At 37.4% G+C, this 22,143-nt stretch overlaps 1 protein-coding gene across 2 annotated transcripts in view; it reads left to right on the forward strand.

Annotated features, from left to right (window-relative positions):
* Window positions 1–214: 214 nt before the first annotated feature.
* Window positions 215–22,143, forward strand: part of MGAT4C (MGAT4 family member C) — a 32,115-nt gene continuing 10,186 nt past the window's right edge. Inside the window, exon 1 of one of the 2 annotated variants that reach the window (XM_026867844.1) lies at window positions 215–306. In XM_026867844.1, coding sequence (XP_026723645.1) covers window positions 268–306 — 39 coding nt within the window. In that variant the 5' untranslated portion in view covers window positions 215–267. Of the gene's footprint in view, window positions 307–19,304; window positions 19,350–22,143 lie in introns of those variants that run through there. The other variant, XM_026867845.1, reaches the window with a different exon arrangement.

Consider the following 22,143-nt stretch of genomic DNA (forward strand, 5'->3'; position numbering starts at 1 on the left):
TTTTGAAATCCTATTTCCAAGTTCTGTTTTCTGAATTAACAATGTATTCAGGACTGATAAGAACTGTATGAAGATTGCTGCAAATGTTCATACAACTCCACTTTTTATATATATTTGCTCAGTTAGACTTACACTTTTCCATGTTGTTTTATATGAATATTCTTTTGACTAAATTTAACAGATCCAGCACTATGCAAAATATGGATTTTAGAATTCAAACTGAAGCAAGAAATGTTTTGATGCCTATCAACGACAAAAAAACACTTTATGACATGTCTGAGAACTTACAACAAACATGAAAAAATGGTAAGTATTTCCAGGGAACAATTTTAATCAAGTCAAAGACTGGAAATAAAAGTCATTACAAGTATTTAAAATAGCTGAATTCATAATTTATTATGTCTCTTCTCCAAACAAACAAAAAAAAAAAAGAATCTAAAAATAAGCTAAATGTGTTAGATAAATTATTCATTGCAAATTATTTTCACAGCAATAGCTAGGAAGCAATTTATTTGTTGCTTCCACACCTGCTTAAAGTTGGAACTGTCTTGTCATGAATCAGCCCCTTCCTTCCAGATTAGTTTACACCTTTCCTTTGGATATTTATATTCAGCAGTGTAAAATGTTAAAATACAAGCTGATACTAAGCAAAAACATAGGTGTCCCATATTTAATTTCACAGACTGCTGTTGTGGGTTTATTTGAAGTGTGAATTAAACTAGAGCTATATTCAAATATTCAAATACAGTTGAATAGCTTGTTGCTGCTCTAACTAAAACACCTTGTCAGCAAATACTTTAGGAATATGAATTTTAACTATACTGCTTTCGATGGAATATTTCAGAATGAATAGCGTTTTTTCCTAAAATTTTAAAAAGTAACTAACATAGTTTTAACATAATGAGCTATTTGGAAAAGTATTAGCATAGAACTATAGAATCATAGAATATTTTGGGTTGGAGGGGACCTTAAAGACCATCTAGTTCCATCCCCTGTGCCATATAGCATATAGCTAGTGTTCTGACTGTTTTCTGCATCAGGAAAAGGTCTTTTACAAATTAATATCATGGTTTTATTCAGATGTAATGCAAATATCACTGCTAACACACCAGCAAAGGGGCTGTAGTGCTGCCTGTTCAAAAGCAGCTTGCAAATAACATCCCGGAAAATGTACTTACTGATGTGATGCACTGATCTCCAAACATTAGCTATGAAATCATGAGAATCAAAGAAACCGATGTAAAAAGATTAAGAGGTTTTTTTGTCAATAGAGGCAATAATTTTATGTATTAATTTAATTACTCCATAGAATGAGCAAATAAAGAATAATGCAATAAAGAGTATAGGAAATTTGTGTGGAACAATAACATAAAATGCATTAAAATATGATTATGCCAGTACAGAATAAATATTGAAAATTGACAGAAAGTGAACTGATTAGGCCTCAGAAAGATCTTGGACATCTCTAGGTGGGAACATCTGCCTGAGCAGACATTTCATTTCTATCATAAAATCTCTTTATTATCCTAATAATATGCAGGATACTACTATACACAATGGAATAAGATAATATTACAGAGGCATAAGATAATATTACAACAGGGCATAGGCAACTCAGGAGGTTCCTGAAATGCACTGATGATAACTTCCTTCTCCAAGTGATAGAGGAGCCAGTGAGGAGAGGTGATATGCTGGACCTTGTTCTCAGATACAAGGAGGGTTTGGTGGGGAAAGTCAAACCCAAGGGCAGCCTTGTCTGCAGTGACCACGAAATGGTGGAGTTCAAGACCCTTAGGGCAGTGAGGAGGGAATCATACCCTGGATTTCAGGAGAGCAGATTTTGGCCTCCTCAGGGATCTGCTGCATAGAGAGTAGAATGGGATAAAGCCCTGGAGGGAAGAGGGGCCCAGGTGGAATAGTTAATATTCAAGGATCACATCCTCTAGATGTGGGAACAATGCATCCCAGCAAAGAGGAAGTCAGGTAAGAATGTCAGGAGGCCTGTATGGATGAACAAGGAGTTCCTGGACAAGTTCAAACATAAAAAGGAAGCCTACAGAGGGTAGAAGCAAGGACAGATAGGCTGAGAGGAATATGGAGAAATTTTCTGAGCAGCCAGGCGTCAGGTTAGGAAGGCAAAAGCCCTGAAAATAATTAAATCTGGCCCTTTAAATATTTTATACAGCTCTATAGTGTCCATGATCCCTCCACAGTTTATATACAACTCTATGGTCTTACATATGATCAACCTGAGTAGAACAGGTTTAATTTATTACACATAATTGGACATGCATATGTGGTGGTTTGACCTTGGCTAAATGCCTGGTACCCATCAAGTCGCTCTATCACTTTGTCCCCACCTTTCCAATTTTTTGTCAACAGGGCAAAGAGGGAAAAGAAAATAAGATAGGAAAAAAACCCCAACCCTTGTGGGTAAAACAAAAGCAGTTTTAATATAAGCAAGGCGAAGCAAATGTCCCCGCGCAGAAGCAAAAAAGAAAACAGATTTATTCTCTCCTTCCCATGAAGAAGCGATGTCGGCCCTTCTCAGGAGCAGGGCTCCCATACGCGTAGTGGTTGCCTCGGAGGACCAAGGGTGACCCCACCCCCGTCCTCCTTTCTCCCAGCTTTGTACTGAGCAGACGTCACATGGTCTGGAATATCCCTTTGGTCAGTTCGGGTCAGCTGTCCTGGCTGTGTCCCCTCCCAAGATCTTGCCCACACCATCCCACTGAGGGGGGAAATGTGTAAGATCCTTGGTGCTGTGTAAGCCCTGCTCAGCAGCAGCCACACCACCAGGGTGCTACCAACACCCTGCCAGCTCCCAGCATAAACCACAGCACCGTGAGGGCTGCTATAGGGGAAAGCCAATTCCAGCTCAGCCAGACCCAGTACAGCATACAAGGTTGCATTATATTCATCCTGTGAGCATTGTCTGAATCATTTTTCCTTTGGTTTACAAAGCACTACTGCTGAAAGTTCCTTTAAATAGTTGCAACTAGACAATCTGAGTTTATGTTTTTTTCCTAAGTGAAAAATCACAGATTCTGAGAAGCAGTATTTTCCTTCCTGACATACTAGCTAAAACATGCAGGGATATATGTATATCCATAACCAATGACACATTCATTTTGCTGCGTAACTAGGCAATAAAAATGCACAATGGCATTTAAAGAATAACTTATCATGATGAATTGAATCATATTTTACCAATGAGTCTCACTGTTACGCCTGTTGATACGTGTTCAGTACTTGGACTCTCTCCCATAACGAAAAAAATTGAGTGTGAAAACAGGCATTGAATCAAAACAAAATGGAAGGATCTATTTAAATAATTTACATTTCTGAACTTTATAAGTCATTTCACACTGTAAGCCAGTATAGAAACACAAACTACGTTTTCATGTATTTTAACAGAAACAAGTATAAAAAAGCACTATGTGCTACTGAGCTACAGAACCTAAAATATTCACGGGCAAAAAAAAGCCACTAAAATGCAGATAATGTATAACCTGGAATTTATTTCTAATCATCTTTGGTTTTGTAGATATGCTAATGAAAAATAACTAGGCTGTATACTTCACAGAAACTTGCTGGAATATACTGCCTTTAGGCACCAAACTGTCTAACTTTTCAAGTAGCACTTTGTAATAATGTATTAACATAGTTAAAGGGAATCCCAGAAAGATATAATTTCATTTATTTATGTTACAAGAGTATATCATATTGGCGTTACAGGATTTGTACAATCAGAGGTCAAAAGAATATTGGAAGCCTAGGCTGATGTCTAACTACAGTCCAGACGTATTACAAAGTGACACAGAAAATGGTGGTTTCATATGAGAATTTCAATGGTCATTAGAGCTCAAACCTTATATGGTGTAAAAGTAGTGGAAACTCTTCTATCTTTCCTCTGAAACTCAAATTTAAAACCAGCTACACACAAGCTGAACAAGATCCTGTGTCGTACTGTGAGCTGATAGTATCTGAAACTATAGCTGCACTATGAGTTTTGGTTTCATGCTCTGGAAGTCATCAGAAGAGCAGGAAGCAATCACAGCATCTCCCTTGTCATCTCAAATCTCTTCTTGAATTGTCTATCTCCAAAATTCTATGCCAAAAAACTTTGCCTGCAAAGATTTCTAAGAAGGTTCTAGTACATAAGTCCTTCTCAATATCATATCTACTTTCATCAGATTGACAACTAATAAAGCCAGAATTTTGTGGCTTTTCTCCCCTTGCTTATTCTTGTCATTAAGAATTTATATAAAATTAACAACTGGAAACTTAGAATGGAAGAAGCCAAATATCTGCTTGATTTTCCAGTTGCAGGGAATTCAGACATTTTACTCTAATTTACTACAGGTACGTGCTTGAGTCACACATTTCTAATATACAAATCACTGAGTTACAGTGTGCTTGCTTGACTGCACTTGCAGCTACAGTTAGTCCCATTTCCCTCATCCACACATACAAGAGCCAGTCATAGAATTTGGTTGTGAAATATTTACATTTCAAAAATATTGATCATCAACAATACTGTGAATAGTTTCTTATCCCAGATTGTCTCTGTGCTTGATGAAGATGTGTTGTCATTCGTAGCCCCTAGAGCTCCAGTTAAAAATTGTGTGTTCTCACACAGCTTGCTTCTAAGTAAGTTTTCAGTCATGCATTAGTAGTGCTTCTTCTGAAACTCTATAGACATCATGGCTCAGACCACCACCTCTTACCATGCGGTGTCCTGCCTGGCACAAGCACAGCTTTTTGAAGCCTGATAGTATTGTGTGCCCACATGTGCGTTTCCTCCTGCAATTATTGAGTAACTCTTTTTACTTTGTGCACTGGGATATTGAACACATTTCTGCTTAGTTGGGTTTTGTTCACGCATCTTCTAGGATTTTAGCATTTTTTCTGTTGATTGTGGGGTTTTGTGTTTTGATGTTCTGGGGTTTTTTCCACACTGCATTTTAACACAGTTAAGACTTTCAGATAGGCTTTTCATATTATAAAAGTTTTAAGAACATTTTAGGAAGTACAACTGAATATACCATCTACTGATAGACTACTGAGCGGTAGAAATGGCAGCAGACCAGTGTTTATTCCAGCTGTCTTTAACTATATGAAACTTAGGGATCTAGGCTAAACTAATTATGTAATTATTTCTATAGTCAGTAAATAAAGAGGAAGACAATCAAAGGAGCATTCATTCCTCTTTTCAAATGCTATCAAGGGAATTTAAATGAATCACCTTTGGGAACTGTTAGTCAGTACACATTGACTGTATAGGAAGCCTAAATCAGCTAGCTTAGATAAAACAACTAAAGTCAAGTGACATAAAATGTTATTCTATACATAGAGAAGATAATAATATGTCCTGGAAGAGAAAGTTGCAAGTTTAAACTGACATAATGTGTCAAAGGGCTAGGATTCAGTCTCACTCTAAGTGTAGGGAACTGAACTCCGCCCTCTGATAAAGAAGCAAGTTATATCGGTCAGTAATAGAAGGGTTAAACCCCTTTTAATACATTTTTTACCTACCTGAACACTACTACACCTCTACAGGGAAAAGAGAGATGAACTGGCTAAATTGCTTTAAGCTTTCCTTTTCCTAGTGGCAGATATACAGAGGATGATACAGAATTACTGTCACAGAGTCATTTCACAGTTAGTTTCCAAAAGAATTAGGTTTCATCAGAACACAGCTCACGCTTCTCTTGAAGAAGGTGTGCTGAGGTCCCTGGCATGTTCATTGGACCTTTGCTGATTTACGAGCTAAAGACACTCATCAGGAGAATTTGTCAGCAATTTGAAATCCTAGCAACAACCAATACAAGCCCTTGTGTTTTACTGATAATGATAAGTTCAGCTTGTAGAATTACATTAGGAAAACCTTTTGAAAATCTCTTCTAAATTTGTACTAATTTTTACATGTATCTTTGGTTCTATAATAACATAAGAAAAAGAGCACTGATTTTCATTATTTTGCTAGGCTGATATTCTTAGGACCATAAAGAAGTGTTGGTAAATCAGTAACTTTAATGTAATATAGCTCATGATTTTCAGCTCAATACCTAAATTATTTAAAAAAAAAACAAAAAAACAAAAAAACAAACCTTTTTAAATTCCCTACACCTTAATATTATTATTCTCTGCCATTTCCAACTACTATACAGTAGTTTTTATAAAATGCCTTACTGATGTAGCAAAAAATTCGGTATTACATTCTATACACTAAATGGATGTTAACTGTTACAATACTGTGGTCTTAAATGACAGATACAGAAGTCAACTGAAGACTCGGTGATCTTCAAACAAGTCCCAGAATCCACAGCTTGAAAAATAATAGAATAGAAACAATGGAAAAATTCCTGTTCTGGAAAATACTTTTCAGGTAAAATGACAACTTGTCATGTGCTGCTGGAAACATTTTGGAGCACATCCTCAACAGTTTTCTTACTGCTGACTACCAGGTTTTTTTATGATACTTAAGATGTAAGATTCAAATTTAAATTGAACACTGAAACGTATTCTTTCTACTGCACAGGTATGGGATTTTTTCATCCTAACACACTTTGAAAAAAAAAAATCATTACTGTGCCACTTTTTTTGACAATCTGGAGGTCAATGACATCCATCCATTCTGACATATATTAACAGCCAGGCAACTAATACAGTAACTATAATTTATCAATTTCTTAGTATAATAACGTGCATTTTCTGCAAATGCTCTATTCACTCACATCAGAACCTTTTGTTAGAAGATTACTATGAAAATATTGTTCAGCTCTTTTGCCGATTTTACTGGCAATACATTCAATTAATTTCTCCAGGCTCAGTCTGTTTTGCCTGTGACAGCAATTGTTAAGTGAGTTCCCTGTCCTTATCTTGACACACAATCGTTTTGGTCATATTTTGTCCCCTGTGCATTTGAGGAGGGGGAGTGACAGAGTAGCTTCATGGGCACCTGGCAGCCAGCCAAGGTCAATCTACCACAACAGGTTCTTGAGCAACTGGTTCTATGTGCCCCTGCTTGAGCAGGGGGGTTAGACCAGATGACCTCCAGAGGTCCCTTCCAACCTCAGTCCTTCTGTAATTCTGTGAAATAGACCTTAATTATTTGGAATTCTTAAATTATTTGGAGCTCTCAAACATCACTGCATCATATAGCATTTCTGCAAAATAATTATATTTGTACAACACAGTACTTATCTAAGCTTTTCATCTTCCACCATATTTAAGGTCTAGATTAATGGGGTATGTTCTGTGTGAGGTTGGAGTGAACTGAGTTGTGGATTTAACACAGTGGGTCACTTTCTGCTTTGTGTAGAATTGAAGGTTTGGGGAAAGAATCAACAGAGTGATTTCACGTACTTGGTCTTTTCTGAGGTTCAGGAAATGCTTCCTGTAGAGCAACTGAATGAGGTCCACAATAGATAATTTTATCACAAATATTTGTCACTTGTTCTTTTCACCCTTGTACTCTGAAGCTGACAAACGAAACCCCAGAAAACATTGTTTTATGAATGTGTTATCTGCAAATGTAGTATATAGATACCAGAGAAATTCTGGTTGGTTTTACTCCTTTAAAAATAATTTTATCTATTCAAAAAATTTAATAATAAGGAGGGCCAGATATATAGGTTTTTTTTCTAATATTCAGGTTTGAGATAAGTTCTTGAAGGACTCAATAATTCTTGATTGACCACCATTTTTTTGAAAAATGAAAACACCGCATTAAAAACAAAAATATGTTTAAATTAAGCTCTCATGTATGTGAATAAGCATTCTTTTGTTTTTTTCCATTTTCAAATGCTTATGAGGTTAATTATTTGTAAGTCTATTGTGTGATATTTTTTCTCCTCTTCTAACATTAGAAAGATGGAATTTGTACCACCTATCATACTATAAATCTTTTCCTATTGGCCTCTGTTTAACTATGATCTGGTCATTATTAGCCTCAATTTGAAAAAAAAAAAAAAAAAAAGAAAGAAACTTAAAGTACTTGATTTTAAGTTCATTGAAATCAATTGGACAGTTTACTTCATCTAAAACAAAAGAATCTCTGACATAACCATTTTTACCTTGCCCCACGTTATTATCATGTTTTCTTTAATAGAGTGTTTCTTTTTTTTTTCAATTTTGGATTTGATTTTTTTCCAAATTCTCCAAATTCCTTTGACCTCTCTGGAATTTAATGAAATCCATATAGCATGTTCAAATCAAAGAATATTTTGTCCTTTTCATATTTTCACTCACTGCTGTGTATACAGTTCAGAAAAAAAAAAATAAAATAGGCTGATTTAATCCCTTCAGTGATATTCCATGAAGGTAAATATTCAGCTGAACCTTGGATGCCCAGTAAAACGATTAAGTTATCCCATAATTTTGGGGCATGGTGGATAACACAATTCATTTGTTCTTTCCTGGGATTTTGTGCATCTCAGGAGTAGTAGAGATGCCAAGTTCCTACTTTGATGTACATGGTTAGCAGTAAGGAACTAAGATCTACTAGAAAATGAGTTTACAAGAACCTCAATTTCCTTCACACTTTCTTGTGGTTTTTTCTTTACTGGGTAGACTCCAATCAATCTAAAAAAAAAAAAAAAAAGAAAAAAAAAAAAAGTCGTCTTTTTTCTGCAAAGGCTCAAACATATCAAACTGGCCTAAACTGGTGCTTCTGTAAAATAATGCTCCATTCAATCTCTTCATTGTCATAGAGATTCACTCAAGAAATCAATAAATGAAACCATTTTCCTGCAGTTATATTCTACATTTGGGGTTTCATTTTTGCACATATACTACTGTGACGTACATAGAACTTTGAAAAGATATAATAGTCCTTAACACAGGAAGTGAAAAACTGTATCTAAGGAGTTAGTGGGTTTGTGAATTTGCTTAGATGCAACTTGCTAAGCAGGTGTGCAAGTGAGAAAACAGCATTTCTGAATTCATTTTATTAATATTCAATAACATTTTTTTATTAGTTTGGCTTAGAATTTTGTAGTTCCAGAGAGCCAGGAAATAATGTTAGCACCTCGTTTTTCTACATATCTAGCAGATACTTTTTTGCATGTATTTACCATATTGGTTGTTAAGTTTGGAGTTCTCCAGCAATAGGAAGCCTATGACACATTCTTTCTTCACCTGTCTGGTGAAGTCATTATTGGTCCTATGGGTGTAGTTGGCAGGTACTGAAGTAGATAATATTCATGTCACCTCATTTTAGCTGTGTAAAAATTGAAGTTCTTGATCTTGTTCTTGTGCTCTCTCTCTCATTAGTGAAAATAACTGCATTAATCTTGTTTCAAATGCTTAGGAAAGGTATGTTGCCCTCTGGAAGCTTGTATAACTACTTAGTGAGTACAGAAAAAGCTCAAAATCTAGTCTAAATAGTCTAACACTGAAAAGGATAGAATGAAATCAGACAGTTCTCACTTTTGAAGGCCAGTAAGACCTTAATAAACTTTACAGAAACTATTTTGACCAGCTGATAGGCACATACACCTTGAGTGTTTATATAAAGTTTCCAACGGAGTTTAATAATTTAGATTTAGGTCAGGAAGATGATACCAGATTGCTGTATCAGTACCTTTAATACAGATATTATTACTTTAGTAAAAGTAAAACTAGTCCTCAGAATGCTTTGATGGGGTCTGTTAAAATCTGAGATCACACCAATGCCCTGTTTAAGCATTGTTTCTTTTGAGTTAGCAGGCATCTAGCATTAACAGTATGAACTATCCAAAATTTATTCCAGAATCTAGCAAGAATGAACCCAAAACTTCCCTAACTCCAATAAAGGACTTGTAAATCTAAAACTGGCATTTCATCCTCAGTGGGAAAAAACCCACAAAACTTTGAGCCAAAACACATCACCATACAGTGGACAATGCAGGCACACATAGTGTTGGGGTACCTGATGTCTTACACTAGTGTAAAGACCTTGAAGCGCCTTCTGGAAAAAGAAGCTGAGATTCAAGGTCATGGTCAAAATCATCAGCTTTCCAAGATCTTTGGTGAATACCAAAGGCTACACAAAAGGTACCATATTACTTAGTGGAGTTAGGAGAATTAAGGTGAATGATGTATATAATAGATGCCCCACCTTTATTTTGAAGGATCTGTATGCATCTTTGTCCAACTGACAGTACCTGGCAAGATCGGAATGTCAGTTTAGTTACTGCATTGAAATGAAACAGCTCTCTGCCTTAATGTCCTGCCATACAGAGAATTTATTCCACCTAAAATCAGATGCTTCTTTTGAATGCATTGTATGAACTGAGTTTCTGATCTTGGCAGGTACTGTGGGTGAGTCAAACATACAGACAGACCATAGATTGCTTTCCCCATTAACACAACTTGAGGGCATGAGTCCACTGTGGCAGTTAAGCCCTTTAATAGGTATCTCTTTCAACTTTAAAATATCCTGCAGTAAAGCTATTAGGATCCTACTGTGGGGCATGCAGGTAACAGTCTGTCCTCTGTGTTGTACTGTGATGTATCTATTGAGTGGAAGCTAGCAGCAGGGGGAAGCAGCAGAGACTGATACCTAGAGTTAGAGAACTGGCATGTGAGATGCATAAAGGGAACTGTCTTGGGATAGACAACCAAACTGAAGTTTTTTAATGGGGGATAACTTGCAGCAGTCTACTGCAGTCAAGATGTGCCAGCCATAGTGTCATGGTGGGGACTGTCTAGGATCTGACCTTGTGTTATTGTCAGAATTGGGATATTTCTGTTCTCAAGGAAGGTGTAGGTCCATGCTATAGGTCCACACTTTAGAGCTAAAGACAGTGGCTTATTGTTTATGTGCTGTACCTAAAAAGGCAGCAAAAGAGACAGAGAAATTACTAAGGGAAAATGTGAATGGAATTCTCCCTCTTGGTATCTTCAAGTCAGACATCTTAGGTTGTTTTGGTAGCAAGTGAAGAGAAATGGGCATTTTTAGGGCACAATTCACCTGATTTATTTTAGATAGTGACTTTTTAGTGAGATGAGTCACAGTGTACAAATACTTATTTTTCTGCATTGGCTGTAAATGCAGCCTAAGTGTGACTAGCTCAGACATTCACATCATAGGTGTCTGTGTTTGGTCAAGTGAATGTCATTCTAAGAAGACAATGAAAAACAACTCCAATGAGTTCTCATACAATGAGGCCTACATCCAATAGACCTATATCCCAGAACTCAGTAATGGAGGAGTGGACTGAAAGTATCAACAACATTATTACCTGTTCCTCTGTTGTAGTCATTCCTGGGAGCTTTGTTTGAAAAGATTCCATTCTCCCTTGTCATTAAGGGTCACTAAAACTGTTTTTATCATAATTCATTAGAAAACCATAGGGCACTGGAAACTTTAGGAGCATTTACAATAGTGTTTCATATCATTGCTGAGTTAGACTGGTACTTTCCCTGAACTCTCTACAATATCTCTGGGTGAAAGAAGTCTCTACAAAAGGTGATTCAGAATAACATTTCAAGGTGGTCTAAAGGAATCAGTCTGAGAAAAGTGGTATGCATGCCATCACATAAGACTCACTATAAAACTCATTTCTGGATTCCAGGAGCTATGTAAAAATAAGAGAGCTATCCAAAAATACTTCACTCTACTCCTAGTATATAGGACTGACTAAAAGTTTAAATTAGCAATTGGTCTTGTTTGAAATTTACTTGCAAAGGAATGTAAATTTTTTAGTGAGGGGCTCTTTTACTGTACTTCTTTTTCCCCAAACTCCCAAATTCCCTTTCCTTCCCAAACTATACTGTAGTTACTGGTATTGTGAAAATGAGAAAAACAGATGATGAAAGTGCACACTCAGACTTACTGAACTCAATCTTGACTATATTGAGGAAAGTTCCTTCCTGTCCATGTATTGTGTACAACTGAAATGACTATTTTACTTAATAACCATATCTTTATGATCTTGATATAAGACACAAAAAATGAAAGCCTTCTGCCACTAATCTGAAGCAATATTTTACAGTTTCTTCAGATGAAAGGTGGGTTAGAAGTTTGCCTTAATACACTCAAGAGAAAATCATCAAATATGATTTTTAAGATTTATTCATTCCCTGCTACCAAACTGTGTTTATTTAACTATTTTTGGGAACAATAGAAAATTGAAAAAACATTTTTTGCCATTAGAAACCTTGACAATAAATAATATTTTATTGCTGTGACTTGAGTGTATTTATAATAAGTAACATACAGAATAGTGGAAAAGGTCATTTATGTCTTTATTGATTATTATGTTTGTCATATGCTAAATATAAGAAAATCTATTTACCACACCTGACAGGTTGGCCATATCATCCAGCCCTTTTGTTGATGTTTTTTATTTAGTGTTTCTTTTTTTTAAAAAAAAAAAAAAAAGTGGGGGGGGAAGTGTTTTGCTTAGATTACAAAATTATCTCTGGCACAACCTAACAGATAGCACCAAACAGTGTTAGTAAGCAGGTAACTTGAAGCTGGAAGCAAAAGAAAATAAGGATCTTCTAAAAAATTGGAAACAAATCTGCTACAAGATGGAGGTAGTAATCCCTTCTCCTTCCCTACTATCCCTTTGAATAATGGTGCATCAGTTTAATGTAATGAGGCTCCAGCTGCTCACTGGATAGCAGACATTTCCACAGATAAATGCATGCAGAATATGCAGGCTTTGGAGAGATGCTCCCTACCCAAATGGAACTAGTTTTACTTGACAGGTCACAGAGATAGAGGGTAGCATGGTCCTTGTCACTGAAATCAGCTTTAGAGAAGTCCGTGCACTCACATGCTGCTCACCTTCATGGATCTGAAATGGCTGTTAGCTCAACTTGTAGCTATTCATCAGAGGCCTCTTTTCAGTCTGCCTAGATCCACTTTTCTGGTCTATGAGATCTGATGATTAAGGTTGAAATCATCATCATGGCAATTGAATGCAGCTAGGGTACCTGGTCTGCTTCCTTTCTATGAAGCATCCATTTACAATGTCTCTAATCTAGCATTAACTCAGAAGGCAGAACCAGTGATGATACTTGCAACAGCAGCTATTAACCCCTCCCACTACAGATCTCACTTAGGTTGTGTGTCCTAATTGCATTATAATGCAAGTTAACATGTTGCAGATTTTATGGTGTATCTAAAACTGTCTCCATTAGTTATACAATCAACATCAATGAATGTAATAGATCAAGTTTAGACTAGCCCATAAATAGCAGAGTCCACTGAACAGCAAAAATAATTTTAGTTCTTTCCTGTTGTTGTGGTTTGAACTTGGCCAGTAGCAAATCACCACATAACCAGTCATTTACTCCACCACCACCACCCCCCAGCACGGTGAAATAGGGGAGGGACAAAAAAAATAAATTCATAGGTTAAATTAAAAAAAAAAAATTAGTAATAGTAACAAAACAACTGTAACAACAGTAAGTCCAAATTGGTAATATACACTGCAGTTGCTCACCAACCGGTGGCCAATGCGCAGCCCACCACCAGCAGTGATCCCAATTGCACCAAAATTCCCACCGCACCAACCGAAAAATGGAATTGAGAGAGCACACGTCTCCTTTATATACTGAGCATGATGTCACATGATATAGAATACTCCAATGACCAATCCAGGCCCAGCCCTCCAGCAATGCTCCCTCTCAGCCCAAGGAAAGTTAACTGTATTCTGGCAAAAACCATTAAAAATCAAATAAATGCAACCAAAGCTACTGGTTTTTTTTAATCCAATAATAGCTTCAGAGATATTAGTTCAGTTTCTGTTAGCAAATCTGGCTGCAGAATCAGAGCTAAAGATGACAAATTTTGGATGTGTCTTGTCCACACTGGATTGCTTCTACTGAAAAGAAATTATCGTAGCAGTATATTTTGTCTGTGACACTGTATGAAGTTCAGCACACAAAACATTTTAAAAAATTAAGCAACAAATGTAGCGTTTTATAAAGACTTGCTTTCACTTTATAGATGATTATTGATCAACACTTACTGAAGTTGTTAGGTATTTTTTTAATAAGAATAAACCAATTATTGTCCCACACACCCATACACAGTTTTCTAAGCCTTCTCTATAGAATGAGTTATTTTATTGATCAGGAAGCTGCTGTCTGGGTGCTCAGTGGACAGTCTTAATGAAACACTTATCTTAGAAAAAGATTAGTAATATGGCCAGTGAAAAACAATTTTCTTGCATTTAATCTCCTAATCTATTTTACATTATTTCCCAGGGGTACCATGAACTTCACAGACACATGGCTTTGTGCAAATAATCAATTATATGGCAGAATCTTATGAGTTTGAGAGCGGCTTTATAACAGCCACCTTTCTAAATGGACTTTTCCCTCTTCTGCAAAAGGTAAATCTAGTGTAATTAGAGGTTAAAGGACCCAGCAATACCATTTCAATACCATTTGTTAAAAAAAAAAAAAAAAGAAAAAAAGAAAAAAAAAAGAAAATATTTGGAAGTCACCCAATAAAACTTATTGCTTTTAGATCCTGGCAGGAAGCCCCAAATGCACATTATTATGTAAGCTCTCTGAAGCAACATGTAAGGATGTCATGTTAAAACATCTTTCAATACCTGACATAGGTCCATTTTATACTACACAAAGAGTATCTCCCCAAAAGTGCATACTTATCATAAAAAATATTATTTGTTTTTCATCATATAAAACATCTCAGGGTTGTACACCTCTGGTAATGCCACCTTCTGACAAGCCACAAACAATGTGAAGCAAGAAAAGGATGGAGGAGGATTACCACAAATCACTGGCTAGCACCTTTGGGTTAAGGTTATGTCAAATGATTGGTCCACATCATATACACATATACACATATACAACTGCATGGAGGCTCCTTTTTTTTCTCCATGTCAGGACTGCAAATGACTAAATGATTGTAGAAAACACAAAACTGGGAGGAGTGGCTAATACACAACAAGGTTGTGCTGCAATCAAAAGAGACCTCGACAGGCTGGAGAAATGGGCTGACAGCAACCTCGTGAACATCAACAAGGGAAAGCTAAGTTCTGCACCAATAAAAATCCCATGCATCAATACGTGCTGGGGGACACCCAACTGCAAAGCAGTATAGCAGAAAAGGACCTGGCAGTTTGGTGGACATGAAGTTGAAGAAGAGGCAGCAATGTGCCCTTGCAGCAAAAAAGGCTGTGGAAAAATAGTGGAAGATTGGCAAGGGGTATTGTAAATGCGCTCAAGTGACTTGCAGCTGAGGTATTGAAAAATACATATATCATACTAATTGTTGTTTAGCCTTGTGTGTTTGACAAGCCGAACATCTGTGTTTAGATAACACAGGCCTGTGATAGATTTAGAGGCACCCTATCAAACATCCTTGAGATTCTTGCCCTGCTGTGGGAAAGATCAAAGCACAGTGATATACAGGCAAAACCACCAGGTTTGGTGATCCTCTAGCATGGACTGAGCTCCACAGTGTCAGTGTCCCTGCTTGTGTGCCTCTGCCTGGGTGCTACTTCAGAAATCTCCTGGTTGGCAAGGTAACGAAAATAAATTTACTCTTTGCATTTCATCTGTGGTTTTGTGATTGTTCCTGTGCTGCCTGTGCTGGCTCACACAAATGCAAATAGTATCATGGGCTGCATTAGAGAAAGCATTGCCAGCAAGTCAAGGGTGGTGATACTTCTCCTCTACTCAGCGCTAGTGAGGCCACACCTGGAGTACTGTGTCCAACTCCAGGCTCCCCAGTAAAGGAGAGACATGGACATACTGGAGAGTCCAACTAATGGCCACAAGGATGATTAAGCCTAGTTGGCTTTGGTCAGACACCTACATTGAATTTCTTTTCACCACAAAAATAAATTTGTCTATTTCATTGTGCAACTCCATTACAGCATTGATGTCCAGGGTATTTGATTATGGCAAAGGACAAGCTTTTAGCTATCAAACTCAAGTAAGAGACTGTGGGACCTTGATGCAAAAGTTAGCTCACAGAGTAAGTGTTGCTGAGAGATCAGCTCATATAGTCTGTGCTTTGGGTGAAGGGACAGAAATATGCAGAGATGTCTTCAGACTAGGGTGTCCCTCTAGTTTACTCAGTTTGATGACTAATAAACTCAAGGAATTTGATTTGCCTGATAGCCCGTAGTATGTGATAATGCTTGTACTCACATACTAATGTACTGCATGCTAATTGTCCATAAAATTTTAGCTTGCTGTTGAATCTATCAGTGCTTGTATACATGTCTTCCTTTAATTCATTGATGAGTCAGTAAATAAAATCTATTATCTATTTAACTCAGTCTCTATCCTCATCTTTCTAGAACATCTTTCCTCTCAACAGTTCCCAGTACTATTTTCAATGCTCAAGGGTATCTGCCTGTATTTCTAGGGCAGCCTAACCCCCCCACTCCTGAGCTTCTATTCTCACTCTCTCTGAGAATGTTACAGTGAGTCCTCTCTTCCCTTTTTATGCCTATTCTATTTTATTTTCCCCTTTGCTTTGTGAAGCAGAACTTCAGGGCTATTTTGGATATCTTTGTCATTTTTTCTTGCCTTCCAGGCTCTTCCACACGCCATCAACTCATTGTCTGTATCATTTTTCTAAACCCCATCTTTTACACTACAGCTTAACTTGACAAAATATATCCAGTGGTATACACAGCCATCCATCCAGTGATGGATTAGATAGTGTTTTACCATCTAAGTCAGTATGTCTTCACACATCTTAGTCTTTTCTTCCCCTTGAGTAGACTTGACTCCTCCATGCCAGAACAAACACATTATATTTTTCTCAGAGCACTATGGCCAAAGTAAGTTTTGAGACTCCATTTTATATCACTCTGAAGCTGTCAGACAAGAAAGACACTTTACCCTCCAATACTCACATTGAATTTAAGCTCTTTTCTGTATTGTTTGGTAACTTGCCTTGGCTGAAGCATGTGTCCTCCCTGTTTTGGATACCAGTTAAACTCAGACACCAGGGTGAAAAGAGTAGGCGTATTTTACTAGTGATAACTAAATAATGTAACAGTGTAATACAGAAAGCATGCAGTAAGAAAAGGCAGAATAGTTCACTTAAAGCAGCAAACAGGAAAATACAGGGTAATGCATCAAATCATTACTACACAAGAGAGAGAGAATAGTGATTAGAAAGATCCACCACCACTTGCCTACGTTACCATCACCCAGACCCGCAGATGCTGGGCAGCCCCGGTCACAGCGAGGGTTTGCAGAGCCTGTCCCGGCAAGGGGGAAATCCTACGCGGTGCGTCCACCCATAGGTGAGGCTTCCATAGTCACTGTGAGCGGGTCCAGCCTTATATACCCAAAAATCAACAACCCAGAATAGCTGGTGCCTTTGTTTTGAGCAGAAAATTTCTGGTTTCATTCTCCTGTTGGATTCCACCCAAAGCCTGACCAGGGCTCGAGGGGGAAACAAGGCCAAATACATGGGTTTTCAGCCTTGAACAAGGCTAAAAAGGGAAGCTGAATACATTCTGTCAGCATTTCGTCCTCAGTACTGATTATATTCTAAGCTGCATCTTTCACTAGCGAGCTTACACACTTTGTTAATGATTCCATCCTAAGTTAGCAGCTTTGGCTTGGGGCCTGTTGTTCAGGCTTCAGTATTTCCATGCTTTATCACGTTTTACGTCAGTGTAAGTGGGTTATTATAACTTAGTACAGTACCTGCTAGCACAATGGTTGTCAGTTATAAAATACACAGGATTCATCTATAGGTCAACTCTGGCTTGGGCCTGTTGTCCAAGCCTTAGCACTTCACTCCCATACTCTCATCTCTTTCCCAAACTGTTGGGGTCTGTATATATCTGTATGCTACATCAGTGCTTGAAATAATCTCTCACTTTTTGTGGATCAAGGATCAATATGCCTTTCAAATTCTTGATTAAAACCTACCTCTTTTTTCCCATCCTTTATCAGTGTTAATCTTGAGTAATCTGCCTACTTATATACCTCTTTTTTAACTTTATGTATCTAGAACATACATTTCAGAAGACATAATAATCTTTAAACCATTGGTTTTGGGCATATGGAGCTACACAATGGTAAGTCATCAAAAAAAACCCAAAAAACCAACCACTTATGGACAGTTTAAAACCTGAGATCTATGTCTGGATTTGTTAGCCTCATCCTGAAATAAACCTTCCTTTCACTCAGACCAGTTTTTACTTCCCTGCTGCCAGTGACAGCAAACATCTTATCTGTTAGCCTTAAACATTTTATATGTATTTTCAGTCTTTCAGTGAGACAGACAGTGAATCTTACTGTGAGTCTATCTGAGCCCTATGCAACAGACTATCCATGAAAATTCTCTAGATCACTACCAACTGTAGCTCGAATGTGTATTTGACCCACCTAGTGCTTGTTTTTTTCATCTTGTATAAGAAGACCATGACACATGCAAAATTTAATAATAACCATGTAAAAAAAAAAAACCCAAAACAAAACATTTTTCTTTCTTTTCTTCCTCTTTTCTTTTGAAAGTGTTTCCTCTGCCACTTTGAAAAGGGGACTGAATGCAATCCTTTAGGCATCATGTGCAGCCTTCCAAAAAGGAAAGCTGAAAAACAAACTGAACAAGCATTAAGAACTGCAAGTAAAGCAATTCAGTTACATAATGGTGGAATGGTATGTCACAAGGCTGAGGAATGAAGTACCTGCTTCTCAGTGTCTTAGTCAAATTAGGGATTGCAATGAAGTTCACAAGGGGTTTAATAACCCAATCATGGGGTTTTGCATGTTATCTTTGTATTGGTTAGTTAAGGATAAATTGGTTAGTTAAGGATAAATCAGTAACTTGGGTTGGCATACTTAAGGGTAAAGAAACACCACAGCGCCTTTTTATGTATCTGTTTGAGGAGGAAACAGATCAGGAAAGTGAACAATAATCTCTGAAAGCAGGACAAAGCACAAAACTGTACTGTTATCAGAAAGTGATGAATTAGAAATGGTTCACCACTGTGTGTGTGCATGTTTGTGGTCTGGAGAAATTATTATGGGGCTGGCAAAAATGTTTTCCTCTGAAAAGAGGAAAATAAGGGAAAAAATCTAGTTTTGTCTCATTTTTTCCTCTTGGGAACAGCTACACTGACATCAAAATTGAAATACATTTTAAAATTTTAACACCTTTAAATTTAAATATTCTAACTTCACATTTTGGTTTCAATGACAGCTTATTAAGAACAGACTCTTACTGGAAGGTCATGCAGGATTTGCTTTTTAAAACATTTTTTAAAAAATTTTTCTGAGTTTCAAATTCTGCAAGAGAAAAACATTTCATTATCATGTGAAAATCAGTCTTGGCCTTTACACAGCTTTCACACCTCTGCAGATCCTATAAAGAACAGCTTCTTCACACTGTAAAGGTATGTCATTGCACTTTTTAGTTCACTGTCTTTTTATTGCTGTACCATTTTAGAAAGCCAAAATAGTTAGAGTTTCATATTACTCTGTAAACTGCACATGTATGTGTGATAGCAACACATACATGTGAATAGGGGATCTGAGGTGTTAAGTTCTCTCTGAAGAGACTGAGGAAAACAATACAACTCATTTAGAAAAGTGTTGGGATTCAAGAGGGCTTTCTGCAAGAGAATGGACATGTGAGCAATCCTGCATGAGAACAAGACTGCTAAGAGCCTCAGCTGAGCAAGAATGCGATAAGGATGTGACCCTGAATGAGGGGGGAGAGACTCGATGAGACAAACAACCCCCGGAAGGGGTTGGGACGGCAGAGGAAGTTACACAAGGCAGGAAGCCTGGCAAGGCTGATGTGGCACCTTTATCCAATCATAAGAAGGTTTAAAGCGCGGGCTAAGTTAACTGTCCAGTCTTGAGGACTTGTATTGCATGTTACTCACATGTGTGGGAGAACATTATAAAAGGGCTTTCTTAGTTGTAATAAACGGGCATTGCTTGATCACATTGGTCGTGTGCGTGCTCAGCTCTCCCGCAGAAAAGATTTACAATTCATGCATGTTTATTAGTACATTTAACTGCTTAATGCCAGCTTTACGAAACAAATTGCATTTATACCACCCTGATAGTTACTTAATTGTGCATGGATAATGAAGGCAGAAAATCTTCAAGCAAAGCTGTGACTTCAGAATTAAATTATGAATTGAAGCCTTTTCTTCAATATCAAAGTCTTATTTTTGAGTAATGGTTACTAATCTGCTCAAATTGTCTTAAAGAACATCAGGGGTCTCACTGTGGGAAGTTCCAAGGCTGTTTTTCAAAAGATGACTGACACCACCCACAAAAGGGGTAAAATTTACCTTATTTTTCCCTGCAAATTTTACTTGCATAGTGTTCCACAATGCAGTGTTACAGATTGGAAATGGAGCTGCAAGAAGCAGAAGTTCTATAAAGATATAAGCAATTTCGTATGTATATATGTATAAGCCTGTACACATTTTTAGATCGAGCCTTACAGTATAAGTACAACAAATAGTACCTTCAGACAGACTGGTCGGAAGGAATAGGTTTAGGAGCAGGTTGAAGGCTGGCAAGTGTGTGTCCGCGCTGCCATTTGGGGTTAGTGATGGCATCGGTGCCTCCTCTGTGACACGGGGTCCGTAACGGGTCACATCCTAATTGGGGAGCCCTTCCCTTCGGCTCCTTCTGTTGGTATGAACCTACCAATAGGTCTTATGAACGAAGAAACCTCACTGGAATGGTGTTTTGCTTTCAACTATTTCACAGACTCTGTCTGTAAAACACGAATGTTACTTCATGTCACTTCATGTGAAAACAACACAAGAAATGCAAGTGTTTTCCTCTGAATGGTGGCCATACTGGGCTCTTCTCTTTCTGTACATCAGCTTTAGTAATGACAGTCTTATGTTCCTCCAGTCTCACCCATGTAATTCCCTCCTTTTTTATTCCTAATCCAACATAGTAATGATCTAATGAAAACTGCAGTGGGGAAAAACTATTATAATATGAGCAGCAAATACATTTTTAAATTCCCCTCCTCACCCTTAAGGACTTCTGTCAGGCTGCTCAGCACAAAGATGAGGGAACCATGTAATACCACAGTCCAGTCGGCAAATCTGGCATATACAGTCATCATGTGACTGAAAAAACATTTATGTTTTGCAAAGAAAAAAAATCAGTATGTGCTACTGTAGCACACCTCTACACCTGAAGCTACCAGTGGCTGCAAGCACTCTGACTCAGGCAACTTGAATTTTCAATAGTCAGGCTAGTTCACACCATTATCTGAGAAGTGTCAGATTTAATCCACCCAGTGATCCTCTGATAAGTTTTTAAAAGAGTGTATTGCTTTGAAAATCAGTAGTTATGCTGGGAGAAAAAAGAGGGGGGAAAAATAAAAAAAAAAAAGAAAAAGAAAAAAGAAACAAAAACTCGAACTGGTTGTGTAACATGGTCTTTACTAAAACAGGGGCAATCTTGCATTTCCACAACAACCTTCTGAAATCCACAGACACCCAGCAACCACAGTGCTGTCACAGGTGCGGGCAGGGCAAGAGTTTGGAGATTCATGGCCCTGACAGCTCGTTCCTGATGTTAGTTTTCATTAGACAATAAGGAAAAGGAAATCATTGCTGTAACTTAGAAAGTAGCTACATTGGACTTTTTCAGCCTCAGGATAAGCAGTCTGCTGCAATTCAGCCCAACCTCAAATAAATAGGGACAGAAATCTATACTGTTACTGTTTTGTTTTTTTTTTCCTTTATGCAACATGTAAGTTGTTCTTATTCTCAACATAGTAATTTTAAAATCATTCTGTGTACAACCAGTGTCTATTTACCTCATGTCATCTTGAATCTATACGTACAAAACCTTGCAGTTAAACATTTGTGTTACTAATACCCAATGTATTTGCCTCCCTGTTCTCTAGAGTCTAATGGACTCATATTTTAGACTGTTAGATACATTTAATCAGTTTGCCAAAGCACATATAGATTGAATTTTGCACTTGGAAGGGTTTTTTGTTATTTGGCCATATGACTTTTCTATATGACATGATAAATCTTTTATGGAATGCCTAATCTGGCCCATTTTGTGTCAATTTAGATGTTCAGCACTTTCAGAAATGAAGGTGTTTAAATTCAGGGTTTAACCACTGCACATGCAGTGCTACTTACTACTTCATATAGGCTACCTTTAAACTCTCTATTTGTACATGACTTC

Source organism: Athene cunicularia (genome assembly GCF_003259725.1).
Source record: "Athene cunicularia isolate RWA chromosome 1 unlocalized genomic scaffold, athCun1 chr1_part2, whole genome shotgun sequence".
NCBI lineage: Eukaryota > Metazoa > Chordata > Aves > Strigiformes > Strigidae > Athene > Athene cunicularia.